The 21,278-nt window shown below is 55.2% G+C and overlaps 3 protein-coding genes across 3 annotated transcripts; 1 reads left to right on the forward strand and 2 right to left on the reverse strand.

The window, feature by feature from the left end:
• Positions 1-1,096: 1,096 nt before the first annotated feature.
• On the forward strand, positions 1,097-4,448 carry AMS1 (alpha-mannosidase; the record flags this gene model as incomplete). Its single annotated transcript, XM_083190434.1, has 3 exons — positions 1,097-1,242; positions 1,305-3,045; positions 3,096-4,448. The coding sequence occupies 3 exons, from the start codon at positions 1,097-1,099 to the stop codon at positions 4,446-4,448; spliced, it is 3,240 nt and encodes a 1,079-aa protein (XP_083054293.1).
• A 361-nt stretch (positions 4,449-4,809) lies between these two features.
• Positions 4,810-6,126, reverse strand: ENV7 (kinase-like domain-containing protein; the record flags this gene model as incomplete). Its single annotated transcript, XM_083190435.1, has 2 exons — positions 4,810-5,931; positions 6,007-6,126. 2 exons carry the CDS (start codon positions 6,124-6,126, stop codon positions 4,810-4,812), a joined length of 1,242 nt encoding a protein of 413 aa, XP_083054294.1.
• A 6,405-nt stretch (positions 6,127-12,531) lies between these two features.
• SNT2 (DNA-binding E3 ubiquitin-protein ligase SNT2 domain-containing protein) lies at positions 12,532-17,260 on the reverse strand (the record flags this gene model as incomplete). Its single annotated transcript, XM_083190436.1, has 7 exons — positions 12,532-12,603; positions 12,666-13,192; positions 13,254-13,653; positions 13,708-15,466; positions 15,750-16,233; positions 16,509-17,133; positions 17,246-17,260. The coding sequence occupies 7 exons, from the start codon at positions 17,258-17,260 to the stop codon at positions 12,532-12,534; spliced, it is 3,882 nt and encodes a 1,293-aa protein (XP_083054295.1).
• Positions 17,261-21,278: the final 4,018 nt, after the last annotated feature.

Here is a 21,278-nt window from a genome sequence, read left to right on the forward strand (position 1 = left end):
ATAGATAAATGGGGGTGAATATCATCTTCCTTATCAACTCTGTAGAACTTGTTGGAAAAGCCAAGGTTACCTCCTGGGGAGTATTCTGTACTTGTAATATGAGTAGGTAGGTTGGCCGATAGCGCCTTCCCGTGCTCAATGCCATCCGTTTTACATCGGATTCAAAGCAACTGCAACCGGACCCGGCACAGCACATATAAACAGCGAGCACCAGGCACCGCAGCGGCAGATACCTAAGACCAGGCGACACTCACTACTAGGGATGCTTCGTTCATGGCACTTCCAACTACCAGTACTTATTTGGCTATTCCACATCAACTAGCAGAGAGGCCGGCGCCCCAAACACGACATAATTGTTAGCTCCGTATTTGACGTCTATCCTCATTGTTCTCTGCCCGGCTGTCGTCTTCGCGTGTAAAAGTCCGACATAGTCACATAGTGTCTGGTTGGCCTTCCCTCCCACAGCCAAGGATCAAGATTCCGGAACCGAGTGCGCACAAGATCGAGACCCCGAGCTCAAAAAAAAAAAAGCATCAGAACATGAGGTATGCCGCTTTTCAGACCATGCTCACGTTGCTGTGTCCCTTGACCGTCTGTCGGGGGCACAACGCCACCAGCACATCAGTGGATCTGCACCCCACGCTCAGCATCAGTGCATCACGTCGTTTCACTGCTGCACCAGTGGGAGGTCACCAGTGCTTCCCCGCATTATCGGTGGCGGCATGTGGACAGTGGCCCCAGCTCCAACCTCCAGGCCGAAGCCCAACCTCCATACCGTTGGATGGCTGAGCTTCCTATTTCATCCATTCTGCCACCATTCATCGCCTTGTGTTCCCCACGTGCTCGTCTCTTGCTGACCCTCTAGTTTAGAGTGCGCATCGATTCTGCTGGCGGGATCCCTAGTGCCGCCGACACCAACCCCGGCACCAACGCGGGGCCCGACTTCTCACTCTTATATCACACTCTTCCCATATCATCAGGCCATCCGCAGCCCGCTCTTTTGGCTACCTGTTTCCAGCCAGCCCCGGGACGATTGCGACAAGTCTTGAACCAGTCTGTACCCCCTGCTCCAGGACACTCTCGCAACACTCGTATCATGGGTGGAGGCGGCATAGCGAGGAGTGAACACTCCTATCCGGTCTTCGCGGACAAGCCTGTAGGAGTTCCCAAGACGAGCATTCTTAAGGGCCGTATCGAGCCGTTCTATAAGTCAGGACAGTACGATAAGGTTAACCTGCTCGCGTGCGTATTCTACCCGCCTTGTACTACCTACAATTGCGGCACATCCGACTGACAACTTCCAGCAACCTGTACACCGCCAGGTACTCGGGTAAACCTCATATCAAGCTCTCTGTCTGGGATGCCCCAGGCCAGGAGCGTCCAACCTTTGCCGAGGCTACATCTAATGAATTCCGGGAGACTCACGTTGGCGCTTCCTTCGGCCCTTCGTGGTCTACACACTGGTTCAAGGTGATCTTGACCGTCCCCAAGGACATTGCTGACGATGAGCTCTTGGAGTTTCAATGGGACGCCAACAACGAGGGGCTCATCTGGACCGAGGATGGAATTCCACTGCAAGGCTTGACGGGTGGTGGTGAGCGCATCGAATGGGTCATTCCCAAGTCCTTCCGGGATGGCCAGGAGCACACCATCTACATAGAGATGGCCTGCAACGGAATGTTTGGCAATGCACCGGGGGGGAAGACTACCATTGCTCCACCCGACCCCAACAGGTATTACAGTCTCAGCAAGGCTGACATCGTCTCCGTCAACGTCCAGGCCCGCATGTTACACTTCGACATGTGGGAGCTGGGTGATGCGGCTCGTGAGCTCCCCGAGAACTCGGCTGAGCAGAATCATGCTCTCTCTATTGCCATGAAGATTATCGACACCTTTCAGGTTGACAACCAAGAGTCTATTCTCCAAGGCCGAAAGCTTGCGCAGGAGATCATTGGCCCTGATGTCGACTCACATCGAGTGTACGATAACGGAAAGGACCCCGTCGTCTTCGGCATCGGAAACTGTCATATTGACACTTGCTGGCTGTGGCCCTGGGACGAGACGAAGCGAAAAGTCGCGCGCTCCTGGTCGAGCCAGTGCGATCTCATGGACCGCTACCCCGAAGCAACATTTGCCTGTTCCCAGGCTCAGCAGTTCAAATGGCTGAAACAGTATTACCCAGCTGCTTACGACCGTGTCAAGAAGAAGGTCCGTGAAGGCCAATTCATGCCTATTGGCGGTAGCTGGGTCGAGCACGACACCAACATGCCGAGCGGCGAGTCCCTCGTCCGGCAATTCTTTTACGGCCAACGGTTCTTTGAGCGCGAGTTTGGCTCGCGCTGCCGGACCTTTTGGCTGCCGGACACCTTTGGGTACTCAAGCCAAATTCCCCAGCTTTGCCGCCTGGCTGGTATGGATCGATTCTTGACACAGAAGCTGAGCTGGAACAACATCAACAACTTCCCCCATACCACCTTCATGTGGGTAAGCCCGGACGGCAGCCAAGTCATCTGCCACATGCCACCATCCGAGACGTATACGGCAGAGGCCAACTTCGGGGACATCAAGCGGAGCATCACTCAGCACAAGACGATGCGTGTGGACAATTCATCGCTGCTTCTATTTGGCAAGGGAGACGGTGGTGGAGGCCCTACATGGCAGCAGTTTGAGAAGCTGCGTCGCTGCGCAGGCATCAGCAACACCATCGGAGCTATTCCCAAGGTCAAGCTGGGCCATACTGTCGATGACTTCTTTGACCGTCTTGCACCCAAGACCGCCGAGTTCCCTACCTGGTACGGTGAGTTGTATCTAGAGCTTCACCGTGGCACCTACACCACGCAAGCCAAGAACAAGTACAACAACCGCAAGACTGAGGTGATGCTTCGTGACATTGAGCAGCTTGCGACTATTGCTTCAATCACATCGAAATCGTACAAATACCCCACGGAGGAGATCGACAACATGTGGGAGTCCGTGCTCCTGTGCCAGTTCCACGACTGTCTCCCTGGAAGCTGCATCGAGATGTGTTACGACGATTCAGACAAGGTAAGACTTCTGATACGGGTTGAAGTTTTACCGCTTGCTGACTTTAATAGCTCTACGCTCAGGTTTTTAGGACGGGTAAAAAGTTGCTGGATGAGCTTTACGACGTTTTTGGTATTGCGGATGCTTCTTCGGGCTCCCCTAAAAACCCAGTCGTCATGAACACGCTTCCCTGGCATCGCAAGGAGATTGTCGAGATTTCTGACACTGAGGTTGGTGTTGCCTGTGGCGATGGCCACATGCTTCCGCTCAGATCGTTCCACATCCAGCAAGACAAACCTGCTGTCAGTGTTCAGAAATATGCTGCTGAGGGATTTGTCCTTGAGAACGACCAGCTTCGGGTTGTTGTCGACAAGGGCGTCATCATTTCCCTCTATGACCACGTCAATGACCGTGAGATTATTGAGCATGGTGGGCAAGCGAACAATTTCATCATATTTCAGGACATCCCCCTCTACTGGGAGGCCTGGGATGTAGAGGTGTACCATCTCGGGACTAGGCGGGAACTGGAGTATGGGAAGACAACGATCCACGAGCAGAAGCCTCACAAGGTCACTCTCGTTACAGACATTACTATCAGCGAGAAGAGCTCGCTGAAGTCGTACATCAGCCTGTCCGCTTCTCTGAAGGGACAGCCGTCCCAGGTTGACTGCTCGGCCGAGGTCGATTGGCATGAGGACTCCAAGTTCCTCAAGGTGGAGTTCCCTGTTGACATTGTTAATACGGAAGCCTCGTACGAGACGGCTTACAGCATCACCAAGCGCCCGACGCACTACAACACCAGCTGGGACATGGCCAAGTTCGAGGTGTGCTGCCACAAGTTTGCTGATCTCTCGGAGCACAACTACGGTGTGTCTATTCTCAACGACAGCAAGTACGGATTCGCAACGGCGGGTAAGATGATGCGTCTGTCCCTCCTGCGGTCACCCAAGGCCCCCGATGCCCATGCCGACATGGGGCACCACTCTATTCGTTGGGCCATTTTCCCTCACAAGGGCTCGCTTGGGTCGGCCACGGTGAAGGCGGCATATGCATTCAACAACCCACTCAAGCTCTGTGTTGGCTCGCAGCCGGCTGTTGCTAGCTTGTCCGAATGCCCTATCAAGCTAATCAACGAGGATGATTCCGAGTCTCTTGTACTAGACACGATCAAGCGAGGACATGATGATGAAGATGTCAGTCGGCGCGACGGTACTCGCATCAACCCTGGGCAGAGCGTCATTCTGCGTATCTACGAGTCGTTGGGTGGACACAGCAGAGGCACCATCCAGACCAAGTTCGACGTCAAGCGGGCGACCAAGGTGAATATTCTGGAGGACGAGATAACTGAGATGCCACTCAAGGATGGGAAAGTTCCCATCAAACTTCGGCCGTTCGAGGTGGCGACCTTCAAGCTGCAACTGTAGGACGACAAGGCGAATTGCCCGTTCCCGAGTCTTTCCATCCGGGTAGTTCTCGATAGCCAAGGGCACATCGATTGATTCATCGATTCATTTATTTCACAGCGTATTCATGGTAGTGCCATAGGGACAGTTCTGTATAGGGTACATTGAGTAACTGTATTGACAATAAACAGCAGCCTTTCCTTAACGCCAATGCCTATGATGTGAACACGCGGTAAGAATTTGGAGCGTACAACATGAAAGGTAAGAAACCCAATATATATCCTACAGGTGCAGCCCCAGGGCGTATCAAGGTCGACGCCCGCGCGCGGGCCTCTGTGTATGTGTATGTGTGTATGTGCGTATGTAGCATGCCCGCCATTGCCTATTCGGAGTCCTCGGGGAGCTCATCAATGGTGGACTCGACCAGGGCGATGAGCTCGTCTATGTCGGGGCGATCCGCCGGCTCGACCTGGAGGCACTTCCTGACAACGTTGCGGATGGGCTCGCTGATCTGGACGGTCTGGGTGCCGGCGCCGTTGGGCGACTGGCCCTGGTGACGCATGCTGTTTATGCGCTTGACGCCCTGGGGGCCCTCGTCGGGGAAGCGCCAGTCGCCACCCAGGACGCAGAGGCTGAGGGTGCCGCCCGTCTCGTCGGAGCGCATCTCGAAGGGCGACTTGCCGACGAGGCAGGCGTAGAGGGTGCAGCCCATGGACCAGATGTCCGACTTGGTGTCGATGACGGTGCCCGTCCGCACGTCGAAGAGCTCGGGGGCGCGATACGGCATGGTCGAGTGCTCGGCGGCCGTGTCCTGGATCTGCAGCGCCAGCGACTGAGAGGTGACGGGGATGGGCGAGGGGGCGACGGAGCCCAGGTCCATGAGGATCGGGGTTGATCCGGTGTCGTCGATCATGATGTTCCCAGGCTTGATGTCGCGGTGCGCGTAGGATTGCACCTTGCCGCCCTGGCTGACCTGGTTCTCGTTCTCCATCAGCGGCCTCTCCTGCTCATCCTCCTCGTCCTCCTCTGTGCGCTTGCCCCTCGTCGCGCCGGTGCGGCCGCCGCTGGGCCCTGCAGCGGTGGGCTCGGCGCCGTCCGGGTGGTCCTCCTCGCGGCCCATCTGCATGCGCTCGACGGCGGGCTTGTAGTTGTGCATGGCGCGGAGGGCCTTGCAGACGCCGAGGAAGAGCATCATGAGGCGGCGCTCGGGGAAGGTGGTGTGGTTGACGAGGTTGGCGTTGATCATGTCCTGCAGGTTGCCGCGGCGGTAGTAGGGGAGCAGGACGTAGACCGTCTTGGTGGCCTCGTCGGCGCCGCGCTCGGTCGCGACGCAGTGGTCGACGGCCGAGATGATGGTGGGGACGTGGTCGAAGAGGCGGTAGGCGTCGACCTCGCGCATGGCCTGCTGGACCGACTCGGCGCCAAAGGGGCAGCGGATCTTCTTGAGCGCGAAGAGCTGGTGTGAGGTTGTGTCCTCGACGAGGTAGACGTACGAGAAGCCGCCCTGCGATGAGGAGAGAGCGCGCGCTGGTCAGCCGGAGATGGGTAGGTGATGTAGGATACGAGAGAGAGAGCTCACCTCGCCTAATAGGCGGAGAATCTTGAAGCTGCGCGAGTTGATCTTGAGGGTGGGCGATCCAGGGAAGCAGTTTAGACAGTTCCCGATGGAGTAGAAGAGGTCGAGGACGAGTTGCGCCATGGCGACGGCTGTGGGGGAGGTGGCCTCCTCAGAGTCTTTCTTGGTGGTATTGAAGGCGCTGCGGCGGCGCTTGGAGCTCAGCAGTGGGCGTTGGATATCGCCGATATTGTATCAGTGAGCTCGACTCTGGGAACGGGGTCGGTCAATGGAACGCGGCTGATGGGTAAAGGAGCGGAAGCAATCGGGCGCTTGGGGTGAAGAGATTGGGTTCGGAGGGAATGGGGGGCGGTGGGAGAATTGGCTTCGCGAGTATCGATTAGACGGAAACTGGAGACTGAGATCGAGGATAGAGATGAGGATGATGTTTCGAGAGGTCGAAGCGAAGCTGGAGGAGCTGGTGTCTACTATTAGTAGTTGCAGGTCGATGTCAGATGTGGCGTAACACTCCCCAACGCCACACCGCCGCCACACTCGTCCTGGGTACTACGAGCACGAAAAATAAATACTATTAACTAGTACTAACTCATACCCTATGGCTAGGAACTTGGGCTCTTCAGAGATCAATACATTCACCATAAAACCCCTGACTGCGATCCCACAGTGATATCGCCGTCATCCTACCTCATTACATCTCTTCAGTCTCCTGGTACCTGGTAAACGCGGTTTTGTTGGGCTGTTTATAAAGATGTTTAATGCTAATGTCTTGAAGGCATAATACGTGTATTTAAGATATACAGAAGCGTCAGCATGACATTGGAAGCCTATTTCCCATTTACTTTAGCTTAAAAACCCCTGATGAGTCCAACAACACAAGAACGTAGACTGGAGCAACGACCCCCACGAGAACCCAATAGGTATAACGCTTTTTTCCGATATACGTTATACTCTCGCAGCCAATGCTGAGGAAGATGAAGAAAAAAGTGGCGGGTGGAATTGAGAAACAAGTTTGGAGAATAACTGAGGAAAAGATTTCTAGCACACTTGGGCCCTCCGTAACGCCTGCCATTAATGCCGTGGCAGATAAGAAGAGGAGCTGGAAACACAGAAAACAAATGGCGGGAAGGATCCATGGACAAATCTCCGTGTCGTGGTAGTTTCGATTAAGGTGATTGGCCGTATGCTGATGGGACTGGGGCATCTCGACTAGTTCAATAGATTGGCTTAGGTTGTTTCGTATCAGGTGCTCATCTTCTAAATGCCCGTCTTCGTCGGTCTCGCTGGTAGCTGCTGTAGGGTGGTCCGAATCCTTACCTCTGGGCTCGAAGACTATTTCGGCGATGGCAGCAAGCGGACTGAGGAGCAGAAAAACAGGGAGAATCTGCCCGAAAGTCCACCTTTTCTCATCATTGTTATGGTCGGCAGGGAGTGAAGCCTGAGAGGAGAATAGCTTCAACGTACCCCACGTTGTAGGAAGGAATAGCCAGTATACCTTAGATCCCGTACCAGTGCTCGCCCAGTCACTTGGAGAGGGAGTAGGGTCCAGTAGGGGCCATATAGGTCCTGACTTACATCTGACAAGTTCGAAACTAGTAGTTCATAGTGTAGTCTACACGTCATGGACATCGACTCGCCGGTCCAGAGGATGAAATTGACGGAAAGCCAATGGCATGCTTGGTAGGCCCTTGCTATTCACACCGTCGTTCTTTAGCTGGCCAATAGCCCACGTAAACCAACTACTGCACAGCTTTCTAGTAGCCTTAATAGCAGCCTTGGGGGCGTTCAGGACGGAGTCTTGGAGTTTGATAATCCGGGTAGCGAGGTTAAAGATCAAGAGAACATGGACATTAGCCCAAACTGAAATGCGTGCGTATGTTGCAAATCTCCATTGCCATCGGAAGACTTGTTGTACTAGTCGATTGACCGAGATATGTTGTAGGAACATATGGCATCAGCCCCGGGCATGCTCGCAGTGCCTTGGTCCGCGTTTCCCCAATTGGAGAAGAGCGTCGGTGCTATGGCCACAAGCAGCATAGCTGCTAATATAGCCATGCAAGCGAGGCGAAACAATTTCTCAGCCGGACGAGAAGATAGGTATCTACGCAAGGCTAGGAACCCACAGACGTAGCTGAGGTTCAAGAACCAGGCAAGGTTAATGACGAGGAAGAAGTGATATGCTGAGATGCTGTTGCTGAGGTCGGCATAGGCGCTGATGATGAGGATTACAAGGCCAGTCAGGGTCTGAACGTCGCACATGCCCAAGATCGACCAGAGTGAATTTAAAGTCAGCGGAATTCCTACATGCACTTGATGGTGTGGAGGCCAGTCGCATTATCTTTTCCAAGACTCGGTGCCATAATGCCTCTTTTTGCTTAGAACGCCCCGTAGGATATATAGGGTTTGTCATTGAAAAACATAAATAAGTATATAATAAAAAAAGAGGTATAAAGATAAAAGGCTTATTCTAACCCTAGACAGCCCTTAATTTTATAAGAGAGTGGCTAGCGCTGCGGCCGTCAGGAACCGTATTAGCTGCTATCCATTAGGCCACGAGGCAAAAGGATACGTAATATCAAGGCTCCTTGATCATGATACCTAGCCACGTATAAGACGGAATACTGCTGCAGCGACCGATAGGGCACACGGGCCTAAGCCCGAGTCCGTAATATCTATACACCTTTATTCAACATGGCCAGGCACACCAAGGTTGAGCCGTACTGCATCTTTTGTCGGCACGCATTCGGCTGGAGCTTCCATGAATATAAACCTACGCAGAGAGAGGGCGACAACCAGGGTGGACAAGATGAAAAAGGGCAGGTGTGGGATGCGGATGTCCTTTGCTGTGATTCTAGTGCCACGGTCCCGCGCCCTAATCAATGTTGACAAGAGGTCCGGACATTCATGAGTCTTTCCATTCGCATCGTCACCCGAAAGACACAATCAAGACTCACGTATCGTCATATTCCGTGCCGACCTTCGCAACCGATGACGCTGGTCAGACGAGTCATTCACGCACCTCGGTTGCCATGATAGATTCTACCTCTGCTCATCCCCAGGCCGTTGCGAACTCTGCGACCCTAGAGACACGGCCAATCTTTGCCACGTTTATCTGTTACCAACTGGCTGGGAAAAAGTTAGGCCATTTGAACGGCCGCCTCCTTTGCCAAATTGCCCAACAATTTTGCCCGGTTGTTCCATGGTGCTACGCGTCAAGACTGATGAATGTCAAAGTTCTTCCGAGTCTGCCTGCGTCGTCTGAGCTGTCTGGCTCTACCGAATTGAGAGACCTATTCCGTTTGATCGAGAGTCGGCTATCCCCGGAATTGCAGCTTATTGTTCTCAGCTTTATATCTGGCCTATTCAAGTCTCTTGCTGATTCCCTAGCCACTCTAAACTATATTGCCAACCAACTGCCTATATGCGAAGCATCTCATACCTCCTATCGACCATTTTCGCATGCGAACGTTCTTGACAAGATTGGGGTACATACTGTCGATATTTTGGGCGAGATATGTCTGAAACGCATTGGAGAGATTGACAATTCTAGCTCCTATCACCATGAAATCATCCTCCCCCTTCGCCGAGAAGTCCAAGGCCTGCAAGTTGCTTTGGGAACCTATGGAGTGGTGGACCTACGGGTTATATACCGCGATTCCTCTACATCCAGCTGGATAAACAAACAGCAACGGAAGTGGGTTACAACGTATAGCGGCTCTGACCTAAGGAGGCTTCGGACTCTCTCAGATGTGAGTTCTCCTTGAGTGGAAAATCCTCGTGTGTTCTCGTCGCTGTTATGACTAACGAAGCAAAGGGACTTAAGATCGTCAATATAGATCTGGAGATGAACGATGCCCCGCTGGTCCCGAACGGCCGTCCACGGATGCTTTGGGACCACGATAATATTCCTTCCAATGGATCACGAAGTTCTTGCATAGATATAGCAGGGACCGAGGCTATTCTTCGGACCAATGCAGGATATCGTCCAGCGCAATATCTCTCGCTTGTCGGCATTCATAGTTTGACCATGTTTTGCTGTGTTAGAGCAGTCAGCTGCATACAGGCGGATGATACTTCGAAAAAGAGGCCAGGGATGCCCTATGAAAGAAAACTGCTCAGTTACCTACTTCCTCCGACCAGGAGAATTCATACAGTCATTGCATATCGTCACCGTCGATCATACCCCGACTTCAAAGAGTGGCACTTTCCACTTGATGATGGCTATCATTGGCTGGTCTGACGTGTACGCGCTGTTAGTTGGGCTGCATGTTTTTCAGTACTCGTAAAGATACACGGCGCTTACATCGGTAGGCCTGAGAAGGCGGCCTGGCCCGGATGGTTGGCCACCAGGTGGTATTTCCACTTCTTAGCTGTTGGCCCGTATCCCGATGCACCAAAGATAATAGGTTGGCCTCCACGGAGGTCGACAAGAGGAGGAATGCTAAAGCGAGCAACAGTAGCATAACAGTCAGGGTTGGAGATTCGGGTAGACCGGGCCATCTTGGGGCGCTTGGTGAGCTCTGGGATAGAGAAACCATAAGTCCATGAGTTATCGAATCGATGATCAGCAGAAAGATCAATGATAACGATGTTGGGTCCATTGCCCTTCTTATACAATGAACTTTGGAGCCACCTTGATGCGTCGTTGCACATGGTAAATGCGGTGTACCTAGCCCAGCCAGAAACGGCTGTTCGGACGGGGGCCAATGGTGACCGCGGTTCCCGAGCCCCGGCCACAAAGGAGGGAGCGCGAAGGAGGTACGAGATCCCGTCCGCTCTCCTAGAGTCAAGCCGCTAAGGCCCTGATAAGTAGTAGGTAGTTGGGTCGGTGACGACCAGCGAATACCGGCTGTGTATGTTTTTGATCCTTTTTTTTTTTTTTTTTTTTTTTTGGTAATTACTGGTTTAGGTGGAGCGAACCGATATAAGTCTTCCTGGACTGATACCCACCACATACGACCATACCTAGTGGAAAATACGGGATCCCGTCTGCTCTCCCAGAGTCAAGCCGCTAAGGGGCTGATTAGTAGTTGGGTCGGTGACGACCAGCGAATACCGGCTGTTGTATGTTTTTTTAATTCTTTTTTATCTAATTTATTTTTTGCTGTTTGTCGAGTCTAATGGTAAGCCGTCTGAGGATGGGATTTAGGAGTTTTGGTTGGGGGAGGCGGGGGGAAGGGGCAATCGCTTAGCAAGCAGGGATAGGCAGTTGGAGGTAAGGTATTTACTTGAAAAACAGCCATTTATTCTTTTCCCGCCCCCTTCTGGCTCCGAAATGATAACTAAGATCACTAACATCACCCCCTAAGCACCATAATTCTCATGCCCCATGTGTCTATGTCTAGTAGTTCCGCACAAGGTGCTGTACCCCGTCTCACCTGTGCCAGTAAAATAATATAACCCGTCGTCGCCATAACAAAAACACGAAATTGAAAAGGAAAGGGAGGAACAAAAAAACAGCCGCTCTTCTAGCAAGTCAAATGCCCGACAAACAAGGTCGGAAACCGGACCAAACGTCATCCTGCTCAACACCGAGCACCTCCATAAACAATTTGATCAACATGTGTGTGCGATTATAAAAGCACAATACCTGACATCCCGCTCGATGCTCGGTGTAGACTGTCCGCAAACTGCTTCATGCAGCCCGCTCATGATAGCAAGTTCCGAAGAGACGGATTCGCACTGGCGCCGCTCGTTGGCCGCCCCTCAGATCCGGCACGCGGCATGCTAGGGCCCATGGGAGGGGGCGACTCGTGGGACAGTCCCGCTCTCGAACCCGGTGGGCTGCCATGGGAGCCCGCATATGGTTGTCTCTGCGGAGGGAGACCCTGGGGATAGGGGTCATGCCTTGGAGGCGCCACCCCGTTGCCCAGCCCGTGGTGCCCTCCGTGTCCTCCATGCGACGGTCCGTGGGACGGAGGGAGCGGAGGTGGCGCGCTGTGGATGGGCCCCGGGTGATAAGGGGGCGTGTACGGGGATGGAGGTGCTGGCCCGGATGCGCGACGTGGTGACGGGGGCATGCCGTTCATGTAGCCCTGGTGGGCGTGGCCGTGACCATGTTGGTGGGTCAATGGTGGAGGCCCTGCTGGCGGTGGTCCGGGCATGTTCGGGGGCCTGAGTGACGACGAAAGACTGGTTAGCGGGGGTCCATTGGACAGACTCGGAGGGCCCCCATTCATGTGTCGAGGTGGTGGCGACTCGTGCTGGCTCCTTGGGCGAGGCCCCCAATCGCTGTATGGCGCCGCCGGAGGCGGTTGGATTGGTGGAGGGGCAGACGAATGAGCCGAGACTGGGGAGAAAGCACGCGGACCAGAGTGAGGTCGCGAGCCGTTAGTATGGGGTTGATGGGGAGGAGGCTGCACGGGTTGAACAACAGCATGGATCGACGGCGGCTGCGGCCAGCTGTGAGGTGCTTGGCGCGGATCTCGATGGTCGGGGGTGGGCGGATGTCGCTCGGGGCTTCGCAGGACAGAGGCCGAGGCGGCGGCAGCAGCAGCGATCCCAGGTTCCGAAAGATGATGGCGCGGTGGCTCAAGCGAGGGCCACGGCGATGACCCAAACACCCGCGGCTTCGGCGATGGCGGCTTCATCGGCATTCGCTTGCTGTGGCACTTGTGGCACTGGAAGTTTCTTTGCGAGACAAACTTCTGAGCTTCCTCGCCCACCTTCCCCAGCATGGTATGGAAGGGACTTGGCGCAGAGCCTCCATTGCTGTTCTCGATCGGCCACCAGCGGGGGCTGACATCGATCCCACATCGGATACAGACCTTGTCCCCTGGGTGCAGAGCGTTGGGAGCCGCGTCTGCTGTGTCTCCGTTGCGTGAGTGCGCCAGTATTCCGCTGGCCAATGTGTTATTTGTGGTAGAAAGCCTGCGAAGGCCGGCCTGCATCGCCGTCCCGGACATCTTGGCAGCCATCGTCATGAGGTTGGCTTTGCGGACCGTCCCCGTCAGCGCAAGGTCTGCCTGCTTGTAGTTTTGCGCGTAGACCTGGAGAGCAGTATGGCCGGTACCGTCCTCATCGCGCATGTGCACCCTGAACGTCTTGTCGTCTTGGCACAGGATGAGGGGGGCCATGATGCCACTCACGCCACCAAATGTCACTGTGTGGGCCTGGTCCTTGCGAGAGGCCTTGGTGGGGATGATGTCGAAACACAGCTGATGGCCCTGTTTGCGGGCACACTCAACATGGACTATTAGAGAAGTTAGCAATCAGTACACTCTTGAGTATAGCAGGAGAGCAGATGAGCTTACAAGGAGCGCGACAGACGGGGCAGGTCACGCAGGCACCTCCATTTTCGTTGCAGCCTCGGCACACCTCCTCGTACTTGGATCTCGGGATCGATGGGATGCCCTCAGCTGGCTCCATCGCCTTGGCGTTGCCAAACTTGACTTCTGGCGTGTAGACGGCACAGGTGACGTGAACCCAGTTGTTGTCGGCCGTGCGCTTCAGCGCCTCGCGAGGGTTCAGAGGGCGGTTGAGCTCCTCCTGCTTCTTACGGTAGAGCTCCAGTGCTTTGCGGGCTTGCTGCACCTCAAGTCTTTCCCGCTCGCGATCCTTTTCCGACATCTTCTTCTTGTGGTGGGTAAGCTTTGGCTGCTCCACCAGCTCATGTTCTGTCTGCACCACTGGACATAGGACGCATTCGTAGTTCTGTCAACAATAGAGATTAGCAATGCAATGGAGCAGTGTTTTAGGTCTGCTTACCGTAGAGACTTGAGGACTCTTGTCATTGACACACATGTCGCAAGTCCATTTGCCCGCACATCTGTTGTCCACGATCCCGTAGCAGGTTCGGTGCACGCTGAGACGGCACTCTCGACATGAAACATGGTCTGCCATGGGCTCCACCTGGTCGCACACGGCACAGGGAAGCGTGCGTGGCTTGGGCATTTCGGGCATGGCGGGCACCTCTGGGACTTTGTCCTTCTTCTTCGTCTTTTCAACGGCGGAACCGCTCCGGTAGTCTGAATCTGTGTCCTTGTCGGTGCCTTTTTCGATCCCCTTGATCTTCTTCCTCGGCGGCTCCTGGCCGCTCCCGGATGTAGCCCCGTTCAAAGGCGTGCTCGGTCGGTCTGGCGTCAGTAGACCCCTCTCATTCGCTGCTTGGAGCTCCTTGAGAACCTCCTCGTCCTGTTTGCGCTTCCACGCCTTGCCGCCCGACTGGGACACCTTCTTGGAGATCTCGTCCAGGTCCTCCCATCGGATTGCGTACCGCCGCCATAGCTCAGCGCAGCGGGTACACAGCGCGATAATGTACTGGTTCCCTTTGTCCTTGCTGCTGGCCTTGACGCCATTCTCGTTGACCAGCCCCGGGGCGGCATTCGGTGCTCTGCGCCATCTCCGAGAAGTTGTACCGGAGCAGAACTGGCACATAAAGGCCCGCTTCTTTTCGGCTGCCTTGCCCGAATCGAAAGCGGAATCGTCGTCATTGTCGGCAACGTCGTCGGCCATCTTGGTGGCGGCGGCTTCGGCTCGCTTTGCCTCCTTCTTGCCCTTGCGTCCTGGGTAGTTGCTCCACACGGCATGGCCTCGTTCCGTCTTCTTCCAGGTGTAGTAGAATCGAGTCACCTGACCTGGAGTCATCGTTTTGACGTGCTTCATGACAAGATGCAGCTCGGAGCCGTACTTTGCGACACCCTCTTCGAATTTTTTCAGCTCTGCTGGCGTCGGGGCCGGCTCCTTGAACACTGCTTTGTCCGTTACGACAAGAGCTTTCATGGCCTTGTCCGTATCGTAGTCCTTTTGGAATAGGGTCTGCAAAGCGACATCCTGGAGGTTGGTCGACCTTTCTGGTAGTCCCAGACTCTTGCCTAGCCCTGCGGCTTGCTTCATGTAGGCTTGAGCTTCACGAGCAGTGTCCTCGGAGGATGCGGGTTTCCACAGGAGCTTTGAGGTGGCGTTCGGGTCGTCCGGATCGATTGTGTCCTCACCGCGAACCCTCCATCCGGGAGGAGTGTCCTGCACCCACTTAGGGCGCTTTCCACCAGGATAAAGGAGCTCTGCTGCCTGGGCTTCCTCAATGGCCTTTGTGTCCTTTTTACCCTTCTTCTTCTCTGGGGGCTTGACGTAGACGACGGGCCTTCCCGGCCATGGATGGACAGTGGCCTGGTGCCGTGGTCCTATCCGGGTGCTCGCACGGGGATAGATGCGATCGTCGTAATCGAGGGCGTCCTCGGGCTTGCAGTGCATGCCAAGGTAGCGCCAAGGCCATAGGCTGGCATTGTAAATCTGTTCGGCGGTGCCATGGTGGTGGTTCTCATCGCTCTCTTCGGGGCTGGAGCGTCCCGTGTCACCGCACTGCGCCTCCTCGTCCTCCTCGTCAAGAGGCTCATCCTCGTCGGCGTCGCCTTGGGGATCGTTGAGATTGGGCGTGTGACGGGCCTCGAGCTTGCGCTCCTGGGCGCGGCTGCACGCAGCGCAGGACCATGCAAATCCGCGAGAGGGTTTCTTGAGGAGCGGTGGCCTGACGCAGTTCATGTGATAAGTGTTTTGGCAGACGGCACAGTCTACGGAGTTGTTGCTGCATTCGCCATGGTCAGCACCATTATTACCGCGTACCAAGGAGTACGGTGGGCCAATTGAGAGACTCGGCTCGATTGCACTGCTTGTACCCCGACCGGGCTGGTGTGGTGGTGGGCTCACCCAAAACCGGTGGCGGGGTACAAGGGGGCCGGTGGTAGGTACGAGGGAGTACGAGGGATACAAAGGGCAAGTACAAGTGTAGGTGGGACAGGGAAAGGACGTACCTGGCGCAGTAGCCGCTGCATCTCTTGCAGAGCTTAACGGCGCTAGTCAGCTCCTTGCCACGGCCTTGCTCGACAATGACAAACTTCCAGCGCTCGTCGAGCACCTTCTTGACCTTTTCGGGCACATTGACAATGGTCGAAGTCGGGATCAGGTCGTAGTTTTTCTGGATATAGCGGTCATAGAGCTTCTCGAACCAGAAGCTGTCGGGAGTGCGGCGGTACTCCTCCATGTTGGCAATCTCGACGCGGTGCCGAATCTGACACTTGCCTCGCAGCGCTGTCAGGGGACTGATGTCGGAGTGCATGGTTGCGAACACGACCCGCGTGTCGTGCACCTTGCGTCCAATGTCCCTGGGCCTGTAGAACCAATTGATGCGCACCGCGTCCACGGGCTTGGACGTGTCATTCTGCGGGTGCAGGAATTCCATGATGCGCCCGAGGTAGTAGGGCTCCCCGGGCGGTTCGCACACAAGGTACACATGATCTGCAGCGAGCGGGTTAGCCGATTCCTGAGGTGCAGTTGTGCGGGTATGGTGCGGTGCAGTGTGGTGTGGTATGGCATGGCATGGTATGGCATGGTATGGGGGTATGGTGCAGTGCGGTGCCAAACGACCCAAAGCAGAGTGCTGTGAGGCGTGTGCGCCGGATGATGGCATGGATGGCATGGATGGGCAGCGCTGGTGTGGATTGGTGTTGGTGCTGGTGCCGAAATTGCCCTCGCACCGTGGTGTGGATCTCGGGAAGGGTGCCACTACGTACCATTTGCCTCGAGCACAGTTCCATCATCGGCCACCAGCCGCCCATTCTGCGGTCGCGCTCGAGAGTTTGTAAAGGTCAGCATGTTTGTCTCTGGCCACGATGATGCCGTCGAATTTTGCGTCGTCGTCCCGGCCCTTTTGGTCGACCCTGACCCAGCGCCGCTGTTGGCTTGCTGTGCGGCAGCCGCAGCCTTGCGTTTCCTCGATGGCTGCTGGGTCGCGCTGCTCGATGTCTGTGCAGAGTTGGGAGTTCCCGTGCCACCAGCGGGAGTCTGTTCCTTGGAGCCATTCTGTGAAGGCGCTGGTTTGGCCTCGTCACCAGGAGGGGCCTTGCGCGCACTGGTGCTTCCACGGACACCCTCACCATTGCTGCTTGCGCTCACCACTAGGCGCGACGGTTTTTTAGCATCGCCATGAGCCTTCTCATGATCGTGGTCGTACATCTCCACGTCGTAGTCTCTGTCCTCGGCGTAGTTGGGACGCGAGCTGCTAGTGCGATTGCGCGAGCGAGTGCCGTACGGAGCGGCCATCTCGACGCTGGCGTCCACGTCGGCTGCATCTCCCGCAGACGGGGTCGCCATGGGCTCAGCGGCTGGCTCGATGTCCGGCTCGGGGCCCTTTGAGTCCTGTGTCTCGTGTTAGCCGGCTGAAGTATGAAGGAGTTTTGAGGGCGAGTGGAGGAGTAGAATAGAAGAAGGCAGGAGTGATGGCGCTGACGAGGCAACAGTTCAAACTTACACTTTGTTGCGCCATGACTGGGGGCATCAAAATGCTAGATGTGTGGGTGCGAGATCAGGCGGATCACGTAGGGATGCATACCCGGGCGAGATGAGTCGGTGTCGGCGCGTGTAAAAGGGAGAAATGAGAACCTTAGAGATGCCAGTGAGCCGGGGAGGGGGGTGAAGGCCCAGCCAGGCTCAGAGGAGCAAATCCGTAAGGAGCACGGTCAGCCAGATGGGAAACCCGCCGAGGGCATGGGCATGAAGTAAGGTTGGATGAGTGAAAGAGGAAGAAGATGAGATGGGATGGATGGAGGTAACGGTACTAGGTACGGAGCGCCCTCTGGGTCTGTCTGGGTCTGTCTGGGTCTGGTAGGCGTGGGCATGGGCGCGGGCCTCTAGGCGGCATGGCATGGGATGCCCGGGTTCCTCTCAGGTGCCGGGTCAAGAGCAGAATTGGCAACGGCCTGCTGGGCGCCAGCCCGGCCCAGCCCACCACCAGTTCCACCACCCAAAGAATTGTACTTACTTACAACAGGCCCTGCAGTGCCTACGCCGCTACCAGCGCACGGGGGCGGAGCTAACCGCAGGGTCCTCTCCAGGTATCTACTATCAGTACACACCCGCCATCACTGCGGTTTCAGATGCTCCAGACTTTATATCTACCCATGACGGACCCCTGCCACCGGCGTGACCTCAGTCCTCAGGTCCCCACGCTGCCAATCTGGCTTTGCACCAACAGTCAGTCCAGTGCCATGTCGCTCCTCGCTCACTGTTGTTGACAGGCCATCGCGACGGGGTAAGCGACGAGCCATGGGCCACGAAAGACGAAAGACGAAAGACGAAGGCGAAGATAACAAAGACGATCTCAACACCTGTTGACGACGACAGAGAGGTCAGACCATGCCAGTGCACGGCCATTTTTGCCTCAGCCCTGGGGCGCCCTGGTGGCCGTCGTCGCCCTCGAGGATCGACTCATTCATTGGTGCCTCGACTAGTACTCGTGCTCGAGTGGCTCCATTATGCTGCCGTGATATTGATTGACGGTTCATCGTTGGTATGATGGGCGGAGATGGTCTCACTGTGCTGCCCTGTAGCCTGTAACCTGTCCCCAATCGCTCCCCGTCACCGCCTGCGAATCCGTCTCTACGGAAAATGTTGGCCGCTGCCGCCGATGCCTCCAACGATCAGGGTGGCATTGATCAATCCGACGGCGGGTTCTAAATTGATTTCACTGCCTAATAATACCACTAGTAGTACGGATACTATTTGTAGTGCTACGTACTTACTTACTCAAGTACCTTCAAGTACGTACCTACCATACTTGTGCTCCGATGGCGTGGAGAACAAAGCCCTCGAGGGACAGCAAACAACCCACGAGGACCTAGGCACATTAGCTTGGCCACTGCTGCAGCCCCCAGATGCGAAAGAAGGAGACATGGTCGTACTGTATTGCATATTGATCGAACCAAGACACATTGCTCAAGGAGACGTACAACCGGTCGCTGACGACGCTGCCCTCGCTCGCCAGGCAGACAGGTTAATTTTGGGGATGAGTCGAGTCGTCAACGGGTGCCAACTCATCCGCATTTTCCGCCACCATCTCCCACACTGGCACACCCTGGCTCCCCGGCTCGCCCTGGCGTCAATCGTGACATATGTACATGTATCGCCGGCCCATCCTCGATCTTCCACTCCCCAATCTAGCACCTGCTATCAATCATCACGAGACCAGAGCACCCACTGACCGACCTCCTGGACTCCTGCCAACCTCACCAGCCCCGACTGCACGCACTCACTCTGTAGAATACTGCAAAATTGGCCATGCAGGCCTAGGCTGTTCTAAAATGTAGGTACCTAGGTGGGTGGGTTGTCGCTGAAAACGAGGAGGGCACTGGAAGGAATTAGACGCCGCCCACGGGAACCTTATACGTAGTACGTACTCCTCAATGTCGCCCACCGTGGAGTTGCGATTGGATCCATTTATCGCCCGACGCCGAGTTTTCTCACTGGAGCACTTTGCAAACCGTCGCCGTGCAAATGGCCAGCAGGAGCACGTTGGTCAAAAACAGTGATGGAACAACATTGTTGTCCAACCAAGCATGCCTTGCGGTCGTCTGGGGCCCACCAGCATCTCATTTGGGAGGGTCAAATTTGAGTGGCATGCAAAACGTGATTCACAGGCCCCATCCTGCAGAATCGGGCTACCGTGTTATGCCCGGTGTGTCCACTAGGGACGTACGGAGTCGTATCCATACTAACGACAACTTCAATCCATGATGGCTTCTGGGCCACGCTAATGACGATTTTTGGGGCATCGCTCTGCCGGACACACATCTTGGAGATCTGGACGTCAAAGTCGCGATGGAGGCGTCGACACACCAACGGAGCGATATCTGAGATGCGAGAGCCGACCAGAGGGGGCAATCACGGGAGTGCTTCCATGGGACACTGGGCTGTCATGCCAACCACATGTGCCTCCTCGGAAAGGATCCAAAAAGGCTCGTCGTACGAAGTAGCATTTCCGAATTTGTAATGCCTTTCTCAGAGCGGGCGCTCATTTATCCGCACATGTCGTAAGAAATCCGACGCCGTCGTTATTAGCATCCGGACGCAGTCATGCACTGAAACGCAAGTGACGCAAGTGACGCAAATGACGAAAAAACACCCCTAAATACAATGAAGTACAGTGGTAAATAGAGCCTCTCTGGCTGAGGCCTTTCGGAAGTACAATGTCGTACTATTGGTAAGTCTTTGCGGTCGCCGAGGTCACCGAGAGTGCTCCGATGTGGCCGTGTGAGGCAGCGTTGAAAGGTGGTGGGCGACTGACGTCCGCCAAAAATGAAACGGCTCCGTGGACCGTGGGGCGCGAGGCGCGAGGCGCTGTTGCTCACCCTCCTGCAGCGCCCCAAAACACGGGCACACGGACGTCTTGTTGACGCCACCGTGGCACACCGACAGAGAGCACCCTGGGGATGGTAACCTGGAAATTCATCGCGCAAAAATACAATGAGGGAAAATAGGACAATAAAGAAAGACATAATCTACCATGCTTCATTTCGTTGCCCTCGACCGCCCCTGAGGCCCGGAAAGATATTCCTCAACGGTCCTGGCGGACGGCTCTAAGGTTGAATGAAGTCAGTTCTGGAATTCCCAGTGAACTGGTTGGCACAGGGTTTCGAGGTCTGGCCAATGACGGGCCGCGGGGCAGCCCTTGACGAGCCCTGCAAATCGGCTGCAGGCTACCAGCCGCCTCTGCCCTGATGGTGTTGGTGTCAGGAACGCCCCGCGTTAAAAGTGGCTCCAGGCATGTGGCCCCCAAGCCCCCGGCGAATCATTTCGAATATCTCCCACAGCCTCCTGCCTCTTGTGCTCCCGTCTCCCAGCATCAACTACGGGCTCGTTTCTACTCGTCAATCAATGTTGCACAGAGGTGGTAGAGGCTTGGACAATGGCATCGGGCTTGTAGCATGGCATCCGACAAACATTGTGAGTAGATTCGCAACTGTGGATCCGTTCCTAACGCTGTTGCTAATCGTGGTACTCTGATTGGCCACGTTTGGCATTGAAGGCTGAACGTACTTGTACTTCTCGCAACCTCGTCTTCGGATGCCTTTCTTATTTAAACGATAACCATCTCGACTAAGACAGCAAAGAAATGCAGTACTCTGAGCACTCAAAATTCGCACTACAAATGTGTCGAATTATAAGCAAATCTAGTGCATCTTGCTCACAATGTCTCTGACATACGTGATAGGTACGTACTTCTTGTCGCCTGCAACATTCAACAGAGTCACGTGGGTGCGCGTACTTTGGGCGGTGACGAAACGCGGTCACGTCACGTCGCTTGGCGCAGGTGCTACTTCCCTCTCCGATTCACGACTCGCCAACCTGTGGGCCAGGATGATACGACAAGGCAAGCGTGACCCGAGAAACTTCTTGCCATTGTCTTGAGAACTGCGTCCTTGTTCGTTCTTGCACTGTTTTGGCCAACTTCTGTTTGCCCAAATGACATTTCCAACCTCGCTGCCCACTTCCCACCCCAACGCTCA

This window comes from Amphichorda felina (assembly GCF_050947745.1).
Source record: "Amphichorda felina strain 45539 chromosome Unknown scaffold_1, whole genome shotgun sequence".
Classification (NCBI taxonomy): domain Eukaryota; kingdom Fungi; phylum Ascomycota; class Sordariomycetes; order Hypocreales; family Bionectriaceae; genus Amphichorda; species Amphichorda felina.